Raw genomic sequence first — 16,636 nt, 5'->3', positions numbered from 1 at the left:
CTTGCAGCACTTATTCGTATCGCATCTATGCCTGTGTCATCATTTGTAGTAGTCTCAGACTCCCTTAGTGCTCTACAGGCTATACGAAAATTTGATACATCTCATCCCCTAGTTCTCCGTATCCAACTTTGGCTACGCCGTATCTCTACCAAACATAAATATATTGTTTTTTGTTGGGTCCCTGGTCATGTCGACGTACAGGGCAATGAACAGGCAGACACTGCTGCGCGGTCAGCAGTACATGACCTACCAATTTCCTATCGAGGTGCTCCATTTCTGGACTATTTTGCTGCAATAGCTACCCACCTTCGCACCCGTTGGCAACAACCTTGGTCAACTCTGCTCGGTAACAAACTTCATTCTATTAAACCGAGCATAGGTTACTGGCCGTCTTCTTGTCATCAGTGCCGAGGTTGGGAGACCACTCTCTCCCGCCTTCGCATTGGTCACACTCGTCTTACTCATGGGTATCTCATGGAGAGGCACCCTGTTCCTCTCTGTGAGCAGTGTCAAGTTCCAGTATCGATTAGCCACATTCTCTTAGACTGCCCTCTCTATCAACGAGCACGCAGAATTTACCTCCAACGTCGTCTTCGTTCTACTACTCTCTCTTTACCTTCCCTTCTTGCTGATGGACCCTCCTTTAATCCTGACTCTCTCATTGACTTCTTGACAACGACTGATTTACTCCACAAACTCTGATGATACTTTTCGCACTCCCCTCAGCCCTTTCTAGTTCAGTCTCTTGCTGCCCTTTACCCTTTCACCATCCACTGCCCTGCTGTTATCCGTAACCTATTACTCATCCATCTCCCTTTTGCCACCTGATGCCCTCGCTTCCTTCCTGCCCTGCAGCGCTGTATAGTCCTTGTGGCTTAGCGCTTCTTTTTGATTATAATAATAATAATAATCTACTCCATTCCTCTGCCATACCATCCGAAGACAACTACGGACAGTCCCTACCCTGGGGAGCCATTGCAAGATTTAAGATGACCGTCACCCTTCAGAGGGAGTGACCACAGCAGGATTTCGGCACAGGACAGAAGATGAGTGTCCCATCCTTCCCCCCCACTCGAGTGCCCAATGCCGGGTCACCTTTTGGTAAAGACTCAGACCGGGGCAAGACCGGCAAACCTACTACAACTACAACGATGTCCGTCTTGTGACTAAAGAACCCAATTTCCACCGACGAAAATGCCTTGAACTGCCCTTACTCACCATTTCAAACACTATAAAACAGAATATAGCTTCGTTATCTCTTAAGTATTAACAATAGTTCTCCTCAAAGCAATAAACCCCGCCATCACATAGCAACCAGGAGTACTACACTACTACTATTACTACCACCAGATAGTTATAACTAAAACCAAAATTTTTAAAGGGGTAGACCGGTAAGCCAGCGGAAGGCCTAGGTCAGCTGACCAAAAGCTCCATTGGCAGTCATCATCTGATAAGACCCGCGTCAGGAAACACTTGTCCTGTTTCCTGACGAACCTTACCTAACCTAACCTAAGCAAGGGCCAGTTAGCCTATGTTACCTTATGTTTTTTCACTTCACATTATCTATACAAACCTTGTGTGTCCCAGTATTGTTTGTAACGGCCTGACAAAGCCCTGGAGAGAAAAATGTTGCCACAAAATGTCACACTAGTTGCACTTTCATCCTTTTACTTAACATACTGTTGGTAATTCTACCGACCTTGTTACAAGTCTCCCAGTCACCCCTTCCAACCAGATGGCCACTTAAGCTCCAGTATAGAAATTCTGGCGCCATCCTTAACTTTCAGTGTACTTATCACCGACATTGTTGGCATGGTAACTAAAATCAATCAGTTATGCGCTAGATTACTTCAAATGGTACAGTAATTTGATGCAAATGAAAGGCTCTCAAAACAAGGACTTGCAGCTACCTTACCTTGTCTTACTTTTGCAGTTACCTTACCCTGTCTTGCTTTCAGTTCTGATCATCTCCCATTTTCCAGATGCTGTATCTCGGTACAATAATACACAAAGGGAGCAGCCATAGAATATTTGGGTGTAAATTTCGATAGTGTGTGTATGTTTTGCCTCCACCTGTATAATGATGGCGCCAAAGGGGGAAGGGGACCCTGGGGGTTTCAGCCTCCAAATAAAAATAGCAATAATAGTAACGAAGCTTCAAAACAAGTCTACTAATCCTCCCCCCCCCCCAACAAGATAGAAATCCATCCCCCCCCCCCAGCATAGAAATTCTGGCGCTGCCCCAGCACTTATATCTTAAAATATAAAGTATGAATGTGCTGAAGTATCGTTATCAGTGGGTATCAGTTATCAGCAAAAACTTGGGTATCGTCCCATTACTAATATAAACTGAATGTAAATACACAATAGTAGACTCTTCTGTATTTAAAACAACGAAAACTGTGTATGTGAAAAAAAAAGGCTTGACTCTAGGTGAATCCCTGTGTGATCAATACAAGAATAGTATATGTGCAATGTTATGCTATAAATATGACTCACCTTCACTGGTAATTTGACAAGCAATCTGACTTCGTCAATTTCAATCTAACATAGTCCAACATTATCACGTTTTTAATACATGTTATAAATGCTTTTCATACGAGGAATAAAACTACCAGTCACCTCACTAAATCACCCACAAAGGTTATGTAAAAAGCAATTAGTGTAACCACAGTTCTTGCAAGCATAATCTAAGATGAACCTACATACAACTCACCTGAATGGGATCACCAGAAAGGTTAGTTTAAGTTAAGAAACAAATGAGCTGAGTGAAACTGCAGTTTCTGCACTAACTATACAATGCTAAGATGGAGCTATAACTCACCTGCTGAAGATCAACCAGAGAGATTATAGGTTCAGAAACAAATTAGTGGGGTTAAGTAACAGTTCATGCGAGCTCTACTTAGAGCACATGTGAAGGGTGGGGTGATGAACCTACCTTGGTGGACTTGGCATCTGCTTGACACTGAGCCTGCAGTGCCAGAAGACCTAACAACCAGTCTACCATCTTGGGGGTGGCACTCTGGAGAGAGAAAAGCAAGCAAAAACAAAAAGTCAACCAAAGTCAAAGAACATGGAGGGGTAACTCAGGACCAGAGTGGGCATATCTGAATGGGAAATACAAGTGCTCTAAAAGGATGCTTGCCTGTGATCCAGTATGGGAAACATGCTAGAGCCGACTGGCTAGGCAACACAATAAAAAAAAACAGGAATGAGGATCCAATATATTTAAACGAGTTCAAGCTGTTTATATATACTACATGTTTTAATTGCTGCTGCATCATATTTTAAAAATGTAAAACCTTGCATTCATATCAAACACATTGGGGTAAAAAAAAAATACTGAAAATATAAATTAAATCAAGACTGGTGTATAATTTAACTAATCTTCAGCCACAAATACAAATAATAAATATGTGTGTGTACATAACTATTAAAATGCAAGTACAAAATGGTGAGCACAGAGAGGGTGGGGGGGGAGGGAGGTAGTAGGGAGGGGGAGAAAGAGGGAGAGAAAAGGGAGATAAAGAGGGAGAAAGCAGGAAGAGAGAAGAGGGAGAGAGGAGGGAGGAGAGAGGGAGAAGAAAGAGAGTAATATTAAAATAAACAATGTGTAGCTCCTCAAAGGTATTAAACAAAGCCTGGTAATTAAATATTAATTTCTCTTTTTAGCTGGTAGCTGATCATGGCAGGAATATAATGAGAAATATAATACTGTATTGCACTATTAAGATTTTTAAACCTCATTAAAATATTAGACCCTCTAAATATTATATAATTTTAAAAATAAAAATTACAAGAATTACAGGGCAAGTACAGACGAGTTTTAATAAAAATAACGGATCACATGCACATCATATACAAATATACGAAGGTACACCAAAATACAGAAATACTTAGGACTAGAAAAAATGGGAGGCAAAGGAAAACAGGGAGCTATTGTAGCTTTCATTATTCTGATGACTGACTGACACAGAGTAGCCTTTGGGAATCATTTTGGTTTTATATACACATCTGACCTTTCTTGGAGTAAAAAATGCCATCCTAGTACCAATCATGCACATTAAGAAACAACAATATCCAAAAAAACGGAGCAAAACTAAATCTGAAAAATAATAAATTTCTTCTTTCTTTCAACACACCGGCAGTATCCCACCGAGGCAGGGTGGCCCACCGAGGCAGGGTGGCCCACCGAGGCAGGGTGGCCCACCGAGGCAGGGTGGCCCACCGAGGCAGGGTGGCCCAATAGGAAAAACGAAAGTTTCTCCTTTTACATTTAGTAATATATAAAGAAGAACGGGTTACTAGCCCCTTGCTCCTGGCATTTTAGTCGCCTCTTACAACACGCATGGCTTACGGAGGAAGAATTCTGTTCCACTTCCCCATGAAGATAAGAGGAAACAAACAAGAACAAGAACTAGTAAGAAAATAGAAGAAAACCCAGCGGGGTGTGTATATATATGCTTGTACATGTATGTGTAGTGTGACCTAAGTGTAAGTAGAAGTAGCAAGACGTACCTGAAACCTTGCGTGTTTGTGAGACAGAAAAATGGACACCAGCAATCCTACCATCATGTAAAACAATTACAGGATTTCGTTTCATACTCACTTGGCAGGATGGTAGTACCTCCCTGGGTGGTTGCTGTCTACCAACCTACTGTATATAATGTATAATGCTTACAAAGCTAAGGATATTTTGGAAATTTAGGATAAACAATATTATATTTCTCCAATTGTTATTAATTTTTCACATTTACAATAGCCAGAGCACTGATACACTTATATTATCAAAAAGTGGTCAACACTCTCCTTTAAGAGCAAGCACTATGATAGAAGACTCAGACAAGAGGGTAACAATTATGTGCAAAATACTCATGGGCTTAGAATGTTAAGGGTCAGGCAGTTTTTGAGACAAGTGTTTTAACCCTTAAACTGTCCAAACGTAGATCTATGTTCGCACGCGTAGCACTCAGAACATAGATCTACGTTCGATTTTACACTGTTTCTTTTGTAAAAAAAACATAGATCTACGTTCGGGGTACTACGCACACAAACATAGATCTATGTTTGGACAGGTTAAGGGTTAATAATCACAGGGCAGGGACAGTGGCTAATCATAATTCGGATTCCACGACACTGGTAGGTATCCTGTGTGAGCACTAGTTTCTTCATTATTTAGATAATATTTCCCTTAGCAAAACCAGTCACTGAGACAAGCATAGTTTCATGCATTTCTCCTGTCAAAATTCACAAGTATCATAATGTGCAACACTTTCTGAAATGCCCAGGCATGATAGTTGCTTTCTTTGTACTTACCAAACCAAAATTGTAATTACACATTGCAACCTTTACAAAGAAATAAAATCTTTACCTTGATTTTCTTAGTTTATCTTTTAATGAAATTCAAAATATATTTAAGCTGACAGCAGAGTTCTTCTGCAAATTCCTTTAAAATTCATGCTATTATCTCCATATCAGTGGATATATCTTCATTCTTGATTCTTTATCTTTTGGCAAGCATTTAGCTCATTTCTTTAAGATTTCTTTACATGAAAAAACTTAATCATATACTGTACTAAAAGTCATGTAAGACAGTATTTTAAAATAGTATGACTGAGTCTGCTATGCATGATTTGTAGTAAGATTAATCAGTCTTATAAGTAGGGATATTTAAACCATGTCATTAAGAGCCAACAAAATGGACTGTAATTTCACCACTGACAGAGGGTTGACCCCCAATTGGCCCTATGATGAACCAGATACACCGGGTCAATTTAAGGAAAATATTAGCAAAGTTGTCCCGACAGTTCCTGTTGCACCAGATGTTGGGTTCTCTAGAGGTTGAACCGAGACCTGGATTTTTTCTATCTGGCTTTTTTTTCTATCAAGGAAGGCGAGGAGACGAGCTAAATGTGATGCCACCCTGATCTGTTCTGTCTAACACCAAGGTTTGAACTTCCTGTGGCTACCTGAGCCAGGACATCATGCCAACAGCAACAGCCTGGTTGGTCAGGCCCTGATCCGCCGTGAGGCCTAGTCACAGACTGGGCCATGGGGGCACTGACCCCTGAAACCCTCACCAGGTATACTCCAGGTATGCAATGTCTCAATACAAAGCCACTGAAATAGCCATTACTTAAGAAAATAAAGATCTGCTTTTAGGCTTATCATTTCTCTAAAAAAAGTTATATGTCAAATTGTTAATAGCAACAATTCAAGAACAAAATTCAAACATTAAACACAAGGAAAAAATATTATCAACATTTCCACTGAATATGTCTGAAAATAAATGAGGCCTATTACTCAGAACACTGTTATAGGAAAACAATAAAACTTAAGCAATGGATAACACAAAACACAGCTTCTAATGGACATTGCTAGAAATTTCAATAATAACTACATGCTGTTTTCTCAGATAACTTTCACTTTTAACAACTAATGGAAGTCTGTAAAAACATTAACTGCACAATACACAAAACCACTTTAAAACAACAATAATTATCACTTAAAAAAACACAAAAATTAAAAATCAATGAGCATATATTAACAAAGGCTAAAGGCACTTTGTGGGACTTAAATTTTCTCAGATGCCTTATTTAAAATAAAAATGCACTACACTTGGAGAATAATACAGGACGGTAAAGAGGAGGTTCTGAGCAACTTAGCTCACAGTACTGCTGACACAGCTGAACAATTACAGTTATACAGGTTTCTTATCTTAGTAGCAATACTATGAAATCAGCACTCCTGAGTACAGCGAAAGACAGCAGATCAGCTGTGCTGCCATTTGCTTTGAATATCTGGCCCCTCTAGTGCCTGGTGTTGATACTGAGGTTTGAAGATAACTGCTGGGATGGTCTTAGATGTGATGACATGACTAAGGGACGAAATTCTCGGCTGAGGTGGTAAAAAAAAAACAAGCTCAGTAAAGCACGGAATGACTTCAGAAGGGCATGAGGAACCAAAATCTGAAGGAGTACAGGCATCAGGACAACTTCAGCATGGGCTCTTCACTGAAGGCAGTCACAGGAAATGTTGAGTCCTGACTCATCTCGCCTCAATTCATTTACAGCTACCGAGATGAAGTGCCATGAATGCAGACAGTTAGAGATGTATGGGAGACTGTGTTGAAACTAAGACATATACCTTTCAGTATAGATGCTCACCTCTCATAATTACAATTTAAATTCTCCACAATGATTCTTTTACATCCGCTTGTTTGCCCAGTAGGTTTCTGCTGCACCAGAGATGTTTGGTTTTCTAGAGGTTGAATCAAGTTCAGCATGTTGGGTTTTCTGGAGGTTGAACCAAGTTCAGCATGTAGGGCTTTCTGGAGGTTGAACCAAGTTCAGCATGTTGGGCTTTCTGGAGGTTGAACCAAGTTCAGCATGTTGGGCTTTCTGGAGGTTGAACCAAGTTCAGCATGTAGGGCTTTCTGGAGGCTGAAGCAAGTTCAGCCATGTTGGGCTTTCTAGAGGCTGAATCAAGTTCAGCCATTAATATTCTAATTTTTAACAATGTAAATAATTAAGTCATCACCCTTAATGATTTACAAAACTAAGTCAATATATTTTGAGGTTTACAAAGCTGACACATGCAAACTCTGTGATTAAAAATTTACACAACTGACATTACTGCATGCAGTACACATGCTTAGTAATTTACAATATGCATATTATCCTACTCATTGGAAAGCAGCAAACCCACAGGAGTCAAAGCACCTGTGGAATGGGAGGTGATGAGGTTTGATCCAAGATAGACAAAGGTAATCAAGGAGCCCTTCACCAGCATCAAGGGTTATCATAGGCAATTTACACTATATATAATTATACTTATATATACCTATACCTAAATAAACTTGCTTATTTACTCTTTTGAAAATATAACCTGCACATATTACATTTATGTATAACATGAGGCCCAATTGTATTCCTTATATTTTGTATAACAAACTGCTACAATTTACATGAACTCAACTCTAGGTAGATTTACTATTATAATTGTGAAGATCTAAACCCATAAGGGTTATACAGCACCAAGGGATAAGATGCAATCATGTTCAATTCGAAGATGAGGATAAGTCCAACTCCCTGGATAATGAACCCTTTAAAGGCATCAAGGGACCTCTCCTGAAAGGAGGTACTTTAAATACTGAAGAAAATGCCATTACTGTAACTGCATTCTATATAATTTTACGTGAAAGATGAAATTTGTATATGTTGTAAAACTATACTCAAGTTACTGCTGCTGATCATCATCGGCAGAGCTGATCAGCAGCAGCAGAGCTGATCAGCAGAATCACCAGAACTGATCAGCAGCAGCACCAGAGCTGATCAGCAGCAGCAGCAAAAGCAGAGCTAATCAGCAGCAAAAGCAGAGCTGATCAGCAGCAGCAAAAGCAGAGCTGATCAGCAGCAGCAGAGCTGATCAGCAGAATCACCAGAACTGATCAGCAGCAGCAAAAGCAGAGCTGATCAGCAGCAGCAAAAGCAGAGCTGATCAGCAGCAGCAGAGCTGATCAGCAGCAGCAGAGCTGATCAGCAGAATCACCAGAACTGATCAGCAGCAGCACCCGAGCTGATCAGCAGCAGCAAAAGCAGAGCTGATCAGCAGCAGCAGCAAAAGCAGAGCTGATCAGCAGCAGCAGCAAAAGCAGAGCTGATCAGCAGCAGCAAAAGCAGAGCTGATCAGCAGCAAAAGCAGAGTTGATCAGTAGCAGCAGCAAAGGCAGAGCTGATCAGCTGCAGCAGCAAAAGCAGAGCTGATAAGCAGCAGCAGCAGCAGCAAAAGCAGAGCTAATAAGCAGCAACAGTAAAAGCAGAGCTAATAAGCAGCAGCAGTAAAAGCAGAGCTAATCAGCAGCAAAAGTGGAGCTGATCAGCAGCAGCAAAAGCAGAGTTGATCAGCAGCAGCAAAAGCAGAGTTGATCAGCAGCAGCAAAACCAGAGCTGATCAGCAGCAGCAAAAGCAGAGCTGGTCAGCAGCAGCAAAAGCAGAGCTGATCAGCAGCAGCAAAAGCAGAGCTGATCAGCAGCAGCAGAGCTGATCATCAGCAACATAGCTGATCATCAGCAACATAGCATATCAGCAGCAGAGATGAGCAGAGGCAGCATCAAAGCTGATCAGCAGGAGCAGCAGAGATGATCAGCAGCATCAGAGCTGATCAGCATTATCTGAGCTGATCAGCAGCAGCAGAACAGATCAGCAGAAGAGCAGAACAGCGGTAGAGATGATCAGCAGCATCAGAGCTGATCTGCAGCATCAGAGCTGATCAGCAGCATCAGAGCTGATTAGCATCATTGATCAGCAGCATCATCCGAGCTGATCAGCAGCAGGAGAGCTGATCAGCAGCAGCCAAGGTGACAGCAAGGTGAAACAGCAGTGTCTGTGCGCATGAGCAGCACTCAACTCATCTCTCATCACTCATGCAGCTGTCAACACACTCAACATAGACACAGCAAGAGTATTTACCGTGTCGTTGGCAGAGTTATCTGAGGAAGAATTTGCCATCGTCACTGAACGCACAGGAGGAATGAAACTATTCCTTTTTAAACACCGTCGTGATTCCCCGACGACTTCGAGTCAAGATAAACAATCCAATTTCTCGGGAAATGTCGCTGGCGATTAATAAAATATTAAATAATTGTGCACGTTAGCTTCTGAAATAGATTAAAATAGAACCCAATGCTTTATAAAGAATCAATTGTATATATCAAAAGCCTTTAGATTGCTAAACATGATGCTCTTTTGTTTTCTTCACCTTATGATCACTAAGATTTTAAAGTGTATGAATTATGCAATACGTATCGTGTTCACGGTAAATAATTTATCATAATATGACATAATACTTTGAGTTTAGACGGGCGTACATTACTAGGAGGACCTTGTGTTAGCCAACAACCCTTCTTAGACACAGGTTCAGGTAGAACTAACCGGCGCCCAGAATATTACTGGAACCCAGTGTCGGCTGCCATCCAAAGCTGCTTTCTCATTGGTCAACGTCGTCCTCGAAAATGCCATATCATATTTTTGGCCAAGATATTTTAATGCTGTCTGCAATTCCTCCTCAAAGGCGGCTTTATAACTCACAGTGTTAGTCATTACCTGGTACCTATAAATATCAGGAGTTGATTCATATATCTTGCTAAAAGGTTATTAACTCTCCTGGTTTGTGTAATCATCCCGTCAGCACGTGAACATGATAAGTTCTCTGGAGGGAAGCTGGCAGCTCTTCACAGCTGATCGGTCACGTGACCACGCTACACGTGACGCAACTCTCAGTTGTACTCAGCTGCAGGACTTGTCAAGGTCACAGACTAACACTATTCAATGGAAAGATGCCGTCTTTTATTACCTTAATGAGTGTCATAAAACAAACAGCTTTCTCTCTTTAAAAACTAGGTGGTCAGGTAAATGGATTGAAATAAACAACATATCTAATATAGTTATCATTCGTGTAACTATTATTTTAAAGTTTATTCAGGTATAGGTACACAAATACAATTACTTTATACATAACAGCATATGTGTAGATTACCTAAAATAGCCCACAAGAATCAGACAAAGGGTGACCCCGTGGCCTGGCTGGCTAAGCTCTTGCTTCACACACGGAGGGCCCGGGTTCGATTCCCGGCGGGTGAAAACATTTCGACGCGTTTCCTTACACCTGTTGTCCCGTTCACCTAGCAGCAAGTAGGTACCTGGATGTTAGTCGACTCGTGTGGGTGGCATCCTGGGGGACAAGATTGAGGACCACAATGGAAATAAGACAATCCTCGATGACGCACTGACTTTCTCGGGTTATGCTGGGTGGCTAACCCTCCGGGGTTAAAAATTCGCAGCTCCCATAAGATTTTTTAACCCGGGGGTAGGGAGGATTATCCACCCAGGATAACCAAAGATAGTCAGTGCGTCATCAAGGACCATTAATGTTTCCCCAGGATGTCTCTCACAGGTCGATAACATCTAGATACTTACTGCTAGGTGAACATAGACATCAATGGAAATAACTCACTTAATTTTTTAGGGGTTATCCTAGGTAATCTACACATGTTATACAATATATGATAATTTATGTAACTGTACTTACTTATACCTATACCTGAATAAATTTACTTACTAGAGAAACACGCCCAGCTTTTCACGTGTCAGCTGGAATCGAACCACATTATTATTATTATAATCAAGGGGGAAGCGCTAAACCCGGAGGATTATACAGCGCCTGGGGGGGGGGATGTGGAAGGCATTCAGGCTTAATTCGGGGAACTGGAGCACAGATCCAATTCCCTAAATCAAGAGCCCCTCACCAACATCAAGGAACCTTCCTTGAGGGGCATCGAACCACAGACATTCAATGTTAGGTACGAGGATCGAAGGTTTGCAATGGTCCTTTCCGATCGCTGTTGGTGGAACACGACTTCAGTTATATCATTATTATTATAACGAGGAAGAACATAATCAGTAGATTCGTGCTCATATTTTACGTGCTACGTATTCCTTTCCCAAGGTCAGGTTGGGTAGTAGGGACTATTTAATCGCCATACCTCTGGGAACACGGATCATACGGCACAAGCCAACACAGCCCTTAAAACCCAACAACAACGACGCAAGCTTTGGTGGCCTTTAACAACCTCACCAACACTGGTAGATGCTGCTCTCTGCAGTGTTGGATTATTATAATAATCAAACAGTTGCAGTGTTGGAGGTCGCTCCACAAGGACAACATATGCTGCTGACTCCTATATCTGCTATGTTCTTGAAAATGCTCAGTGTTGGGTAAAAAGTTGTACAAATAGTGGTGGCTAAAGCTCCCGCTTCACACACGGAGTGTCCGGGTTCGATTCCCGGCGGGTGAAAACATTTCAACACGTTTCCTTACACCTGTTGTCCTGTTCACCTAGCAGCAAATAGGTACCTGGGTGTTAGTCGACTGGTGTGGGTCGCATCCTGGGGGACAAGATTGAGGACCACAATGGAAATAAGTTAGACAGTCCTCGATGACGCACTGACTTTCTTGGGTTATCCTGGGTGGCTAACCCTCCGGGGTTAAAAATCCGAGCGAAATCTTATCTTATCTTAACAGTATTATTTTTTCACTGTCGGCATATTGCCTCCACCTGGTACTGTATACTTAATAATTATTTCTACAGGTACATGCCCCTCAAGGAAGGTTCCTTGACGCTGGTGGGGGGCTCTTGATCTAGGGAATTGGATCTGTGCTGAAGTTCCCTGAATTAAGCCTGAATACCTTCCATCCCCTCCACATGTGTTGTACAATCCTATGGGTTTAGTGCTCCCCATATTTCTAATGAAGGTACATGATAACTTATACACATCATAGTTGATATTAATGACATACTATATAAAAAGCCCTACTTATGCAGTGCATTCGGTAAATTAGTTAAATTTTGTCCCCAAGATGTGACCCACACCAATCAAATATTGCAGTAAAATCCCAAACTATTGCTCAGGTTGCACTGCTGTATGTCCCTGGTGGGTTTAGCGCTTAGTTATGATTATAATAATGCTACTCAAATTAGAGTACCTCAGTGTCAGTGTAAAAGACTCCCTCTACCTGTCCAACAAATTCTACAAAGCTGAATAGTTAATGCACTAGAACAGCACCATATGACCCTTGTGGGTTCTTTCCCTAATATACTTAAGTAGGCTTGTAAAGGAAGGTTCCTTGATCTACTAAATTAGACCTATTTTTTTTTTCTTTCCTTGGATCAAACTTTAATCTCTCACTCCCTCAGGCACTGTGTGACCCCTATGGATTTAGGACTCCCATGAATGTAATTATACTAGCTAGGAGGAGACCCAATAGATAATTATAGACCAATCTTTAGCTTATTTGTCTAAAATCTTGGAAAATATGCTAATATAAAAATAAATATACCTGGTATGCATTTAAAACTAAACAGAGTTGTATGATGCTTATGGGTTTAGAACCTATGATTATAATAATCACTAAATAGAATATTCTTAACCCTTGACAGTTTGGCTTCAAGCCAGGAAAAAAGTGCTAACGATGCTATTATTAAGATGCCAAACTCAAGTCTGCTCAACTTTTCAAAAAAATGAATATCAAATGGGCCATTTTATTGATCTAAGAAAAACATTTGACACTATAAACCACCTTTCTGCTGAAACTAAAATATTACGATATCATAGGACATGCTCTCACATAAATTCCTACTATACTAACAGACACTCAATGACATTTCCTCATTAACAAACTATCAACACAAGCTTCTCAGGGTAGTGTCCTTGGGCCACTATTATTTCTCACCTACATCAGTGACCTACTAAATGCCTATCAGTAACTTAAACCAGTCCCATTTGCAGATGCCAACATTTGTCATATCTAATTCAGATCCTGTTGTTGACAACACACTGAATGAGGAGCTCTTATTTCTACCTGGCTGGCAACCAAGAATCTCAATACAAACAAGACCTACATGTTTGGGAATAAAGCTAAAAATACCCATTTCAACATAAAAATAATTCTCTCCCTCATAAAAAGATAAGAGAATATTTTTAGGGATATACCCCAACTGCAACCTTTGCTTAAACACTCACATTCAATGCACATTTAAGAAAACTTCCAAAACTATGGGCATTCTATCAAAAAATATGTGCAACTTTGTTTCCCAAACATAACTCAATTTGTATTACTCTAAATTATCCATCACCTGTCAAGAATGCACTGGACAGGCACCCAAGTCTGTACCTGACCAGCCGGGCTGTGGCTCTTGTATCAGTTTATGTGCGGCCAGCAGAAACAGCCTTGTTCATCAGGCCGATTCACCACAAGGCCACCTCAACTAGGTCATCCAAGTTCTGAAACATATTATGCATCAGTTAACAATCAGTGTTATACACACATGAAAAAGAAAAGTGCAACACGTCGGAATATTTATCATCAAAACATTCTGGCAACCAGTGACTTCTATTTTAATGCAAAACAAACACTGGAGACAGTAGAAGATAAGGTATGAATCCCTTAGTCTTGCAGAAGATGAGGTAATCAGTCCCTCTGCCTTGGAAAGTGTTTAGTCTACTAATTAGTGAAAACTTCATAATGAAGATACGTAGGTGTTGCAAGTGTCCTATTAAACAAATCTTACAATTATCTAGGCACTTCACAGGTTGGAAATGCATAGGTCAATCCAAAATCATGACACTGTACATACATATTTTTTTGTAACATCAGCCATCTCTCACTGAGGTAGATCTGTATAATCCTCCGGGTTTAGCGCTTCCCCCTTGATTATAATAATAATAATAATCACTGAGGTAGAGTGACCCAAATGAAGAGACTTTCACCGTCATTCACTATCACTGTCTTGCCCGTGTTATGCCATTACTATAGCACAGATTTATTTATTTATGTCTTTGCAAATAGTACATTGAGATTATGTTTTTACAATAATGGGTTGCAATGCAAAGAGAGCCTATTATGCCTAGCCATTATGGGCCGACTTAACATTATTAACTTCCGGAATACTTAACACTAAAGAATTATATCATAGTTGTACAGTAGATTTATTAATTATTAGTGAATCTAATTTATATAAAACAAAAGATATATTCATATATTCAAAAATGCTTTTTGTGAAACAATGATTCAGTTATATTCCTGTCGACAATGGGTAATAGGTTAAAAAGTAATTATTGAAATTATGTTATGGGAATATGTATTGAGTATAGGAATATTGAGTATTGAGCATTTAGTCTAGGGTGATTAAGTGACTTTTGAGAAGTCTTAAATTTATTTTCAGACCAGGTTACTTTAGTATCTTCTATTTATTTATTATTATTATTTGGACATGATATATAGTTGTACAAAAGAAATACAGTGGTTGAGTGTACATGCCAAAAGCCCCTTGTATGCCCCTTCAAACTGCAGATATCTCCATCCCTTCTTCAGGGTGTGGGCACCATACTTCCCACCTCCAGGACTCGAGTCTGGCTAACCGGTTTCCCTGAATCCCTTCACAAAATGTTATCTTGCTCACAGTAACGGCTCAAGTTCCAAAAACCATATGCCCTTACTCGCTCCCTCACACGTGCCTGTTGGATGTCCAAGCCCTTATATATACATATAGTATGTATTATATATAAAAAATGCCTTTGTTGGAAGGTCTGGTATTCTGTACTGCATTGTCTACTCATTTTAACTGATTACATTTTCAATGTTTAAATAATATATATTAATTTAACTTTATATAAATATATATTAGCTATAGAATGGTTCACTACATTGCACATATTACTATAATATTGTCTAAATATTGCAAAGACATGAACACTTGTCAGTACTGAGAAGAATCATATACAGCCTCTCCTCATTTAGCGATGTATTTGTTTACCGATGCCTCTGACTTACGACGCACTCTGACCAGTATTTATACCTAAATAATGTACATTCGAGCTGATTTCATCTATTATGTTTATTTCAATATACAGTACACTATTTTATAAACATTTAAAAATATACCAGAAATGTTATAAATGGTGCAAAGGTGACATTAAAACAATATCAAAGATGGTTGACACAAACCCACTACCATAATAATATGCTCCTCACTTAGCAACAAATTCATTTAATGACATGGTCTTAGGAACGGAACTCCATCATTAAGTGAAGAGAGACTGTACTAAAATGAAATACAGTACATACACACACTGTATAGCCCTTGTGGTTTAGCGCTACTTTTTGATTATAATAATAATACATATACACAGAAAATGACCGCCGTATTTTTCAACTTCTAGTCGAGAACCTTCGTTGGCAGTTAATGATATACAGTATCTTTTTATGTCTTTTATTGTCAATATGTGAGTTTTCTCTCAATATAAAATGGGAATTTAGTCTGAAATGCTGTACATTCTATGTACAGTGGACCCCCGCATAGCGACCTTAATCCGTGCAAGAGGGCTGGCTGTTATGCGAAATGTTCGGTATGCGAATGAATTTTCCCCATAAGAAATAATGGAAATCAAATTAATCCGTACAAGACACCCAAAAGTATGAAAAAAAAAATTTTTACCACATGAAATGTTAATTTTAATACACACAAACTGAAAAAGGCATGCACAATTACATGACACTTACTTTTATTGAAGATCTGGTGATGATTGATGGGATGGGAGGAGGGGAGAGAGTGTGTTAGTGTTTAGAAGGGGAATCCCCTTCCATTAAGACTTGAGGTGTCGAGTCCTTTTCTGGGGTTACTTCCCTTCTTCTTTTAATGCCACTAGGACCAGCTTCAGAGTCACTGGACTTCTTTCGCACAACATATCTGTCCATAGTGGCCTGTACCTCTCGTTCCTTTATGACTTCCCTAAAGTGTTTCACAACATTGTCAGTGTACAGGTTGCCAACACGGCTTGCAATAGCTGTGTGAGGGTGATTTTCATCAAAAAAGGTTTGCACTTCAAGCCATTTTGCACACATTTCCTTAATCTTTGTAGTAGGCAATTCCTTCAATTTCTCTCTCCCCTCCTTTGAACCAGTTTCCTCAGGTCTGGCCTCTTGCTCTTGAAGTTGATCTATCAGCTCATCAGTGGTTAGTTCTTCATTGTCGTCCTCCACCAACTCTTCCACATCCTCCCCACTAACCTCCAACCC

General features: G+C 40.1%; 1 protein-coding gene across 3 annotated transcripts in view; it reads right to left on the bottom strand.

Moving 5' to 3' along the window:
• aralar1 (calcium-binding mitochondrial carrier protein aralar1) overlaps positions 1–9,923 on the bottom strand; it is a 661,842-nt gene extending 651,919 nt beyond the window's left edge. Inside the window, exons 1-3 of one of the 3 annotated variants that reach the window (XM_070105218.1) lie at positions 9,870–9,923; positions 9,472–9,659; positions 2,939–3,022 (exon numbers count right to left, since the gene is read on the bottom strand). In XM_070105218.1, the coding sequence (XP_069961319.1) occupies positions 2,939–3,022; positions 9,472–9,510 (123 nt within the window). In that variant the 5' untranslated portion in view covers positions 9,511–9,659; positions 9,870–9,923. The remainder of the gene's footprint in view (positions 1–2,938; positions 3,023–9,471; positions 9,660–9,869) is intronic. The other 2 variants (XM_070105219.1, XM_070105220.1) reach the window with 2 other exon arrangements.
• Positions 9,924–16,636: the final 6,713 nt, after the last annotated feature.

Source organism: Cherax quadricarinatus, chromosome 97 (genome assembly GCF_038502225.1).
Source record: "Cherax quadricarinatus isolate ZL_2023a chromosome 97, ASM3850222v1, whole genome shotgun sequence".
NCBI lineage: Eukaryota > Metazoa > Arthropoda > Malacostraca > Decapoda > Parastacidae > Cherax > Cherax quadricarinatus.
Note: the sequence above shows the minus strand (reverse complement) of the source record. Positions and strands in the feature narration are given on the sequence as shown.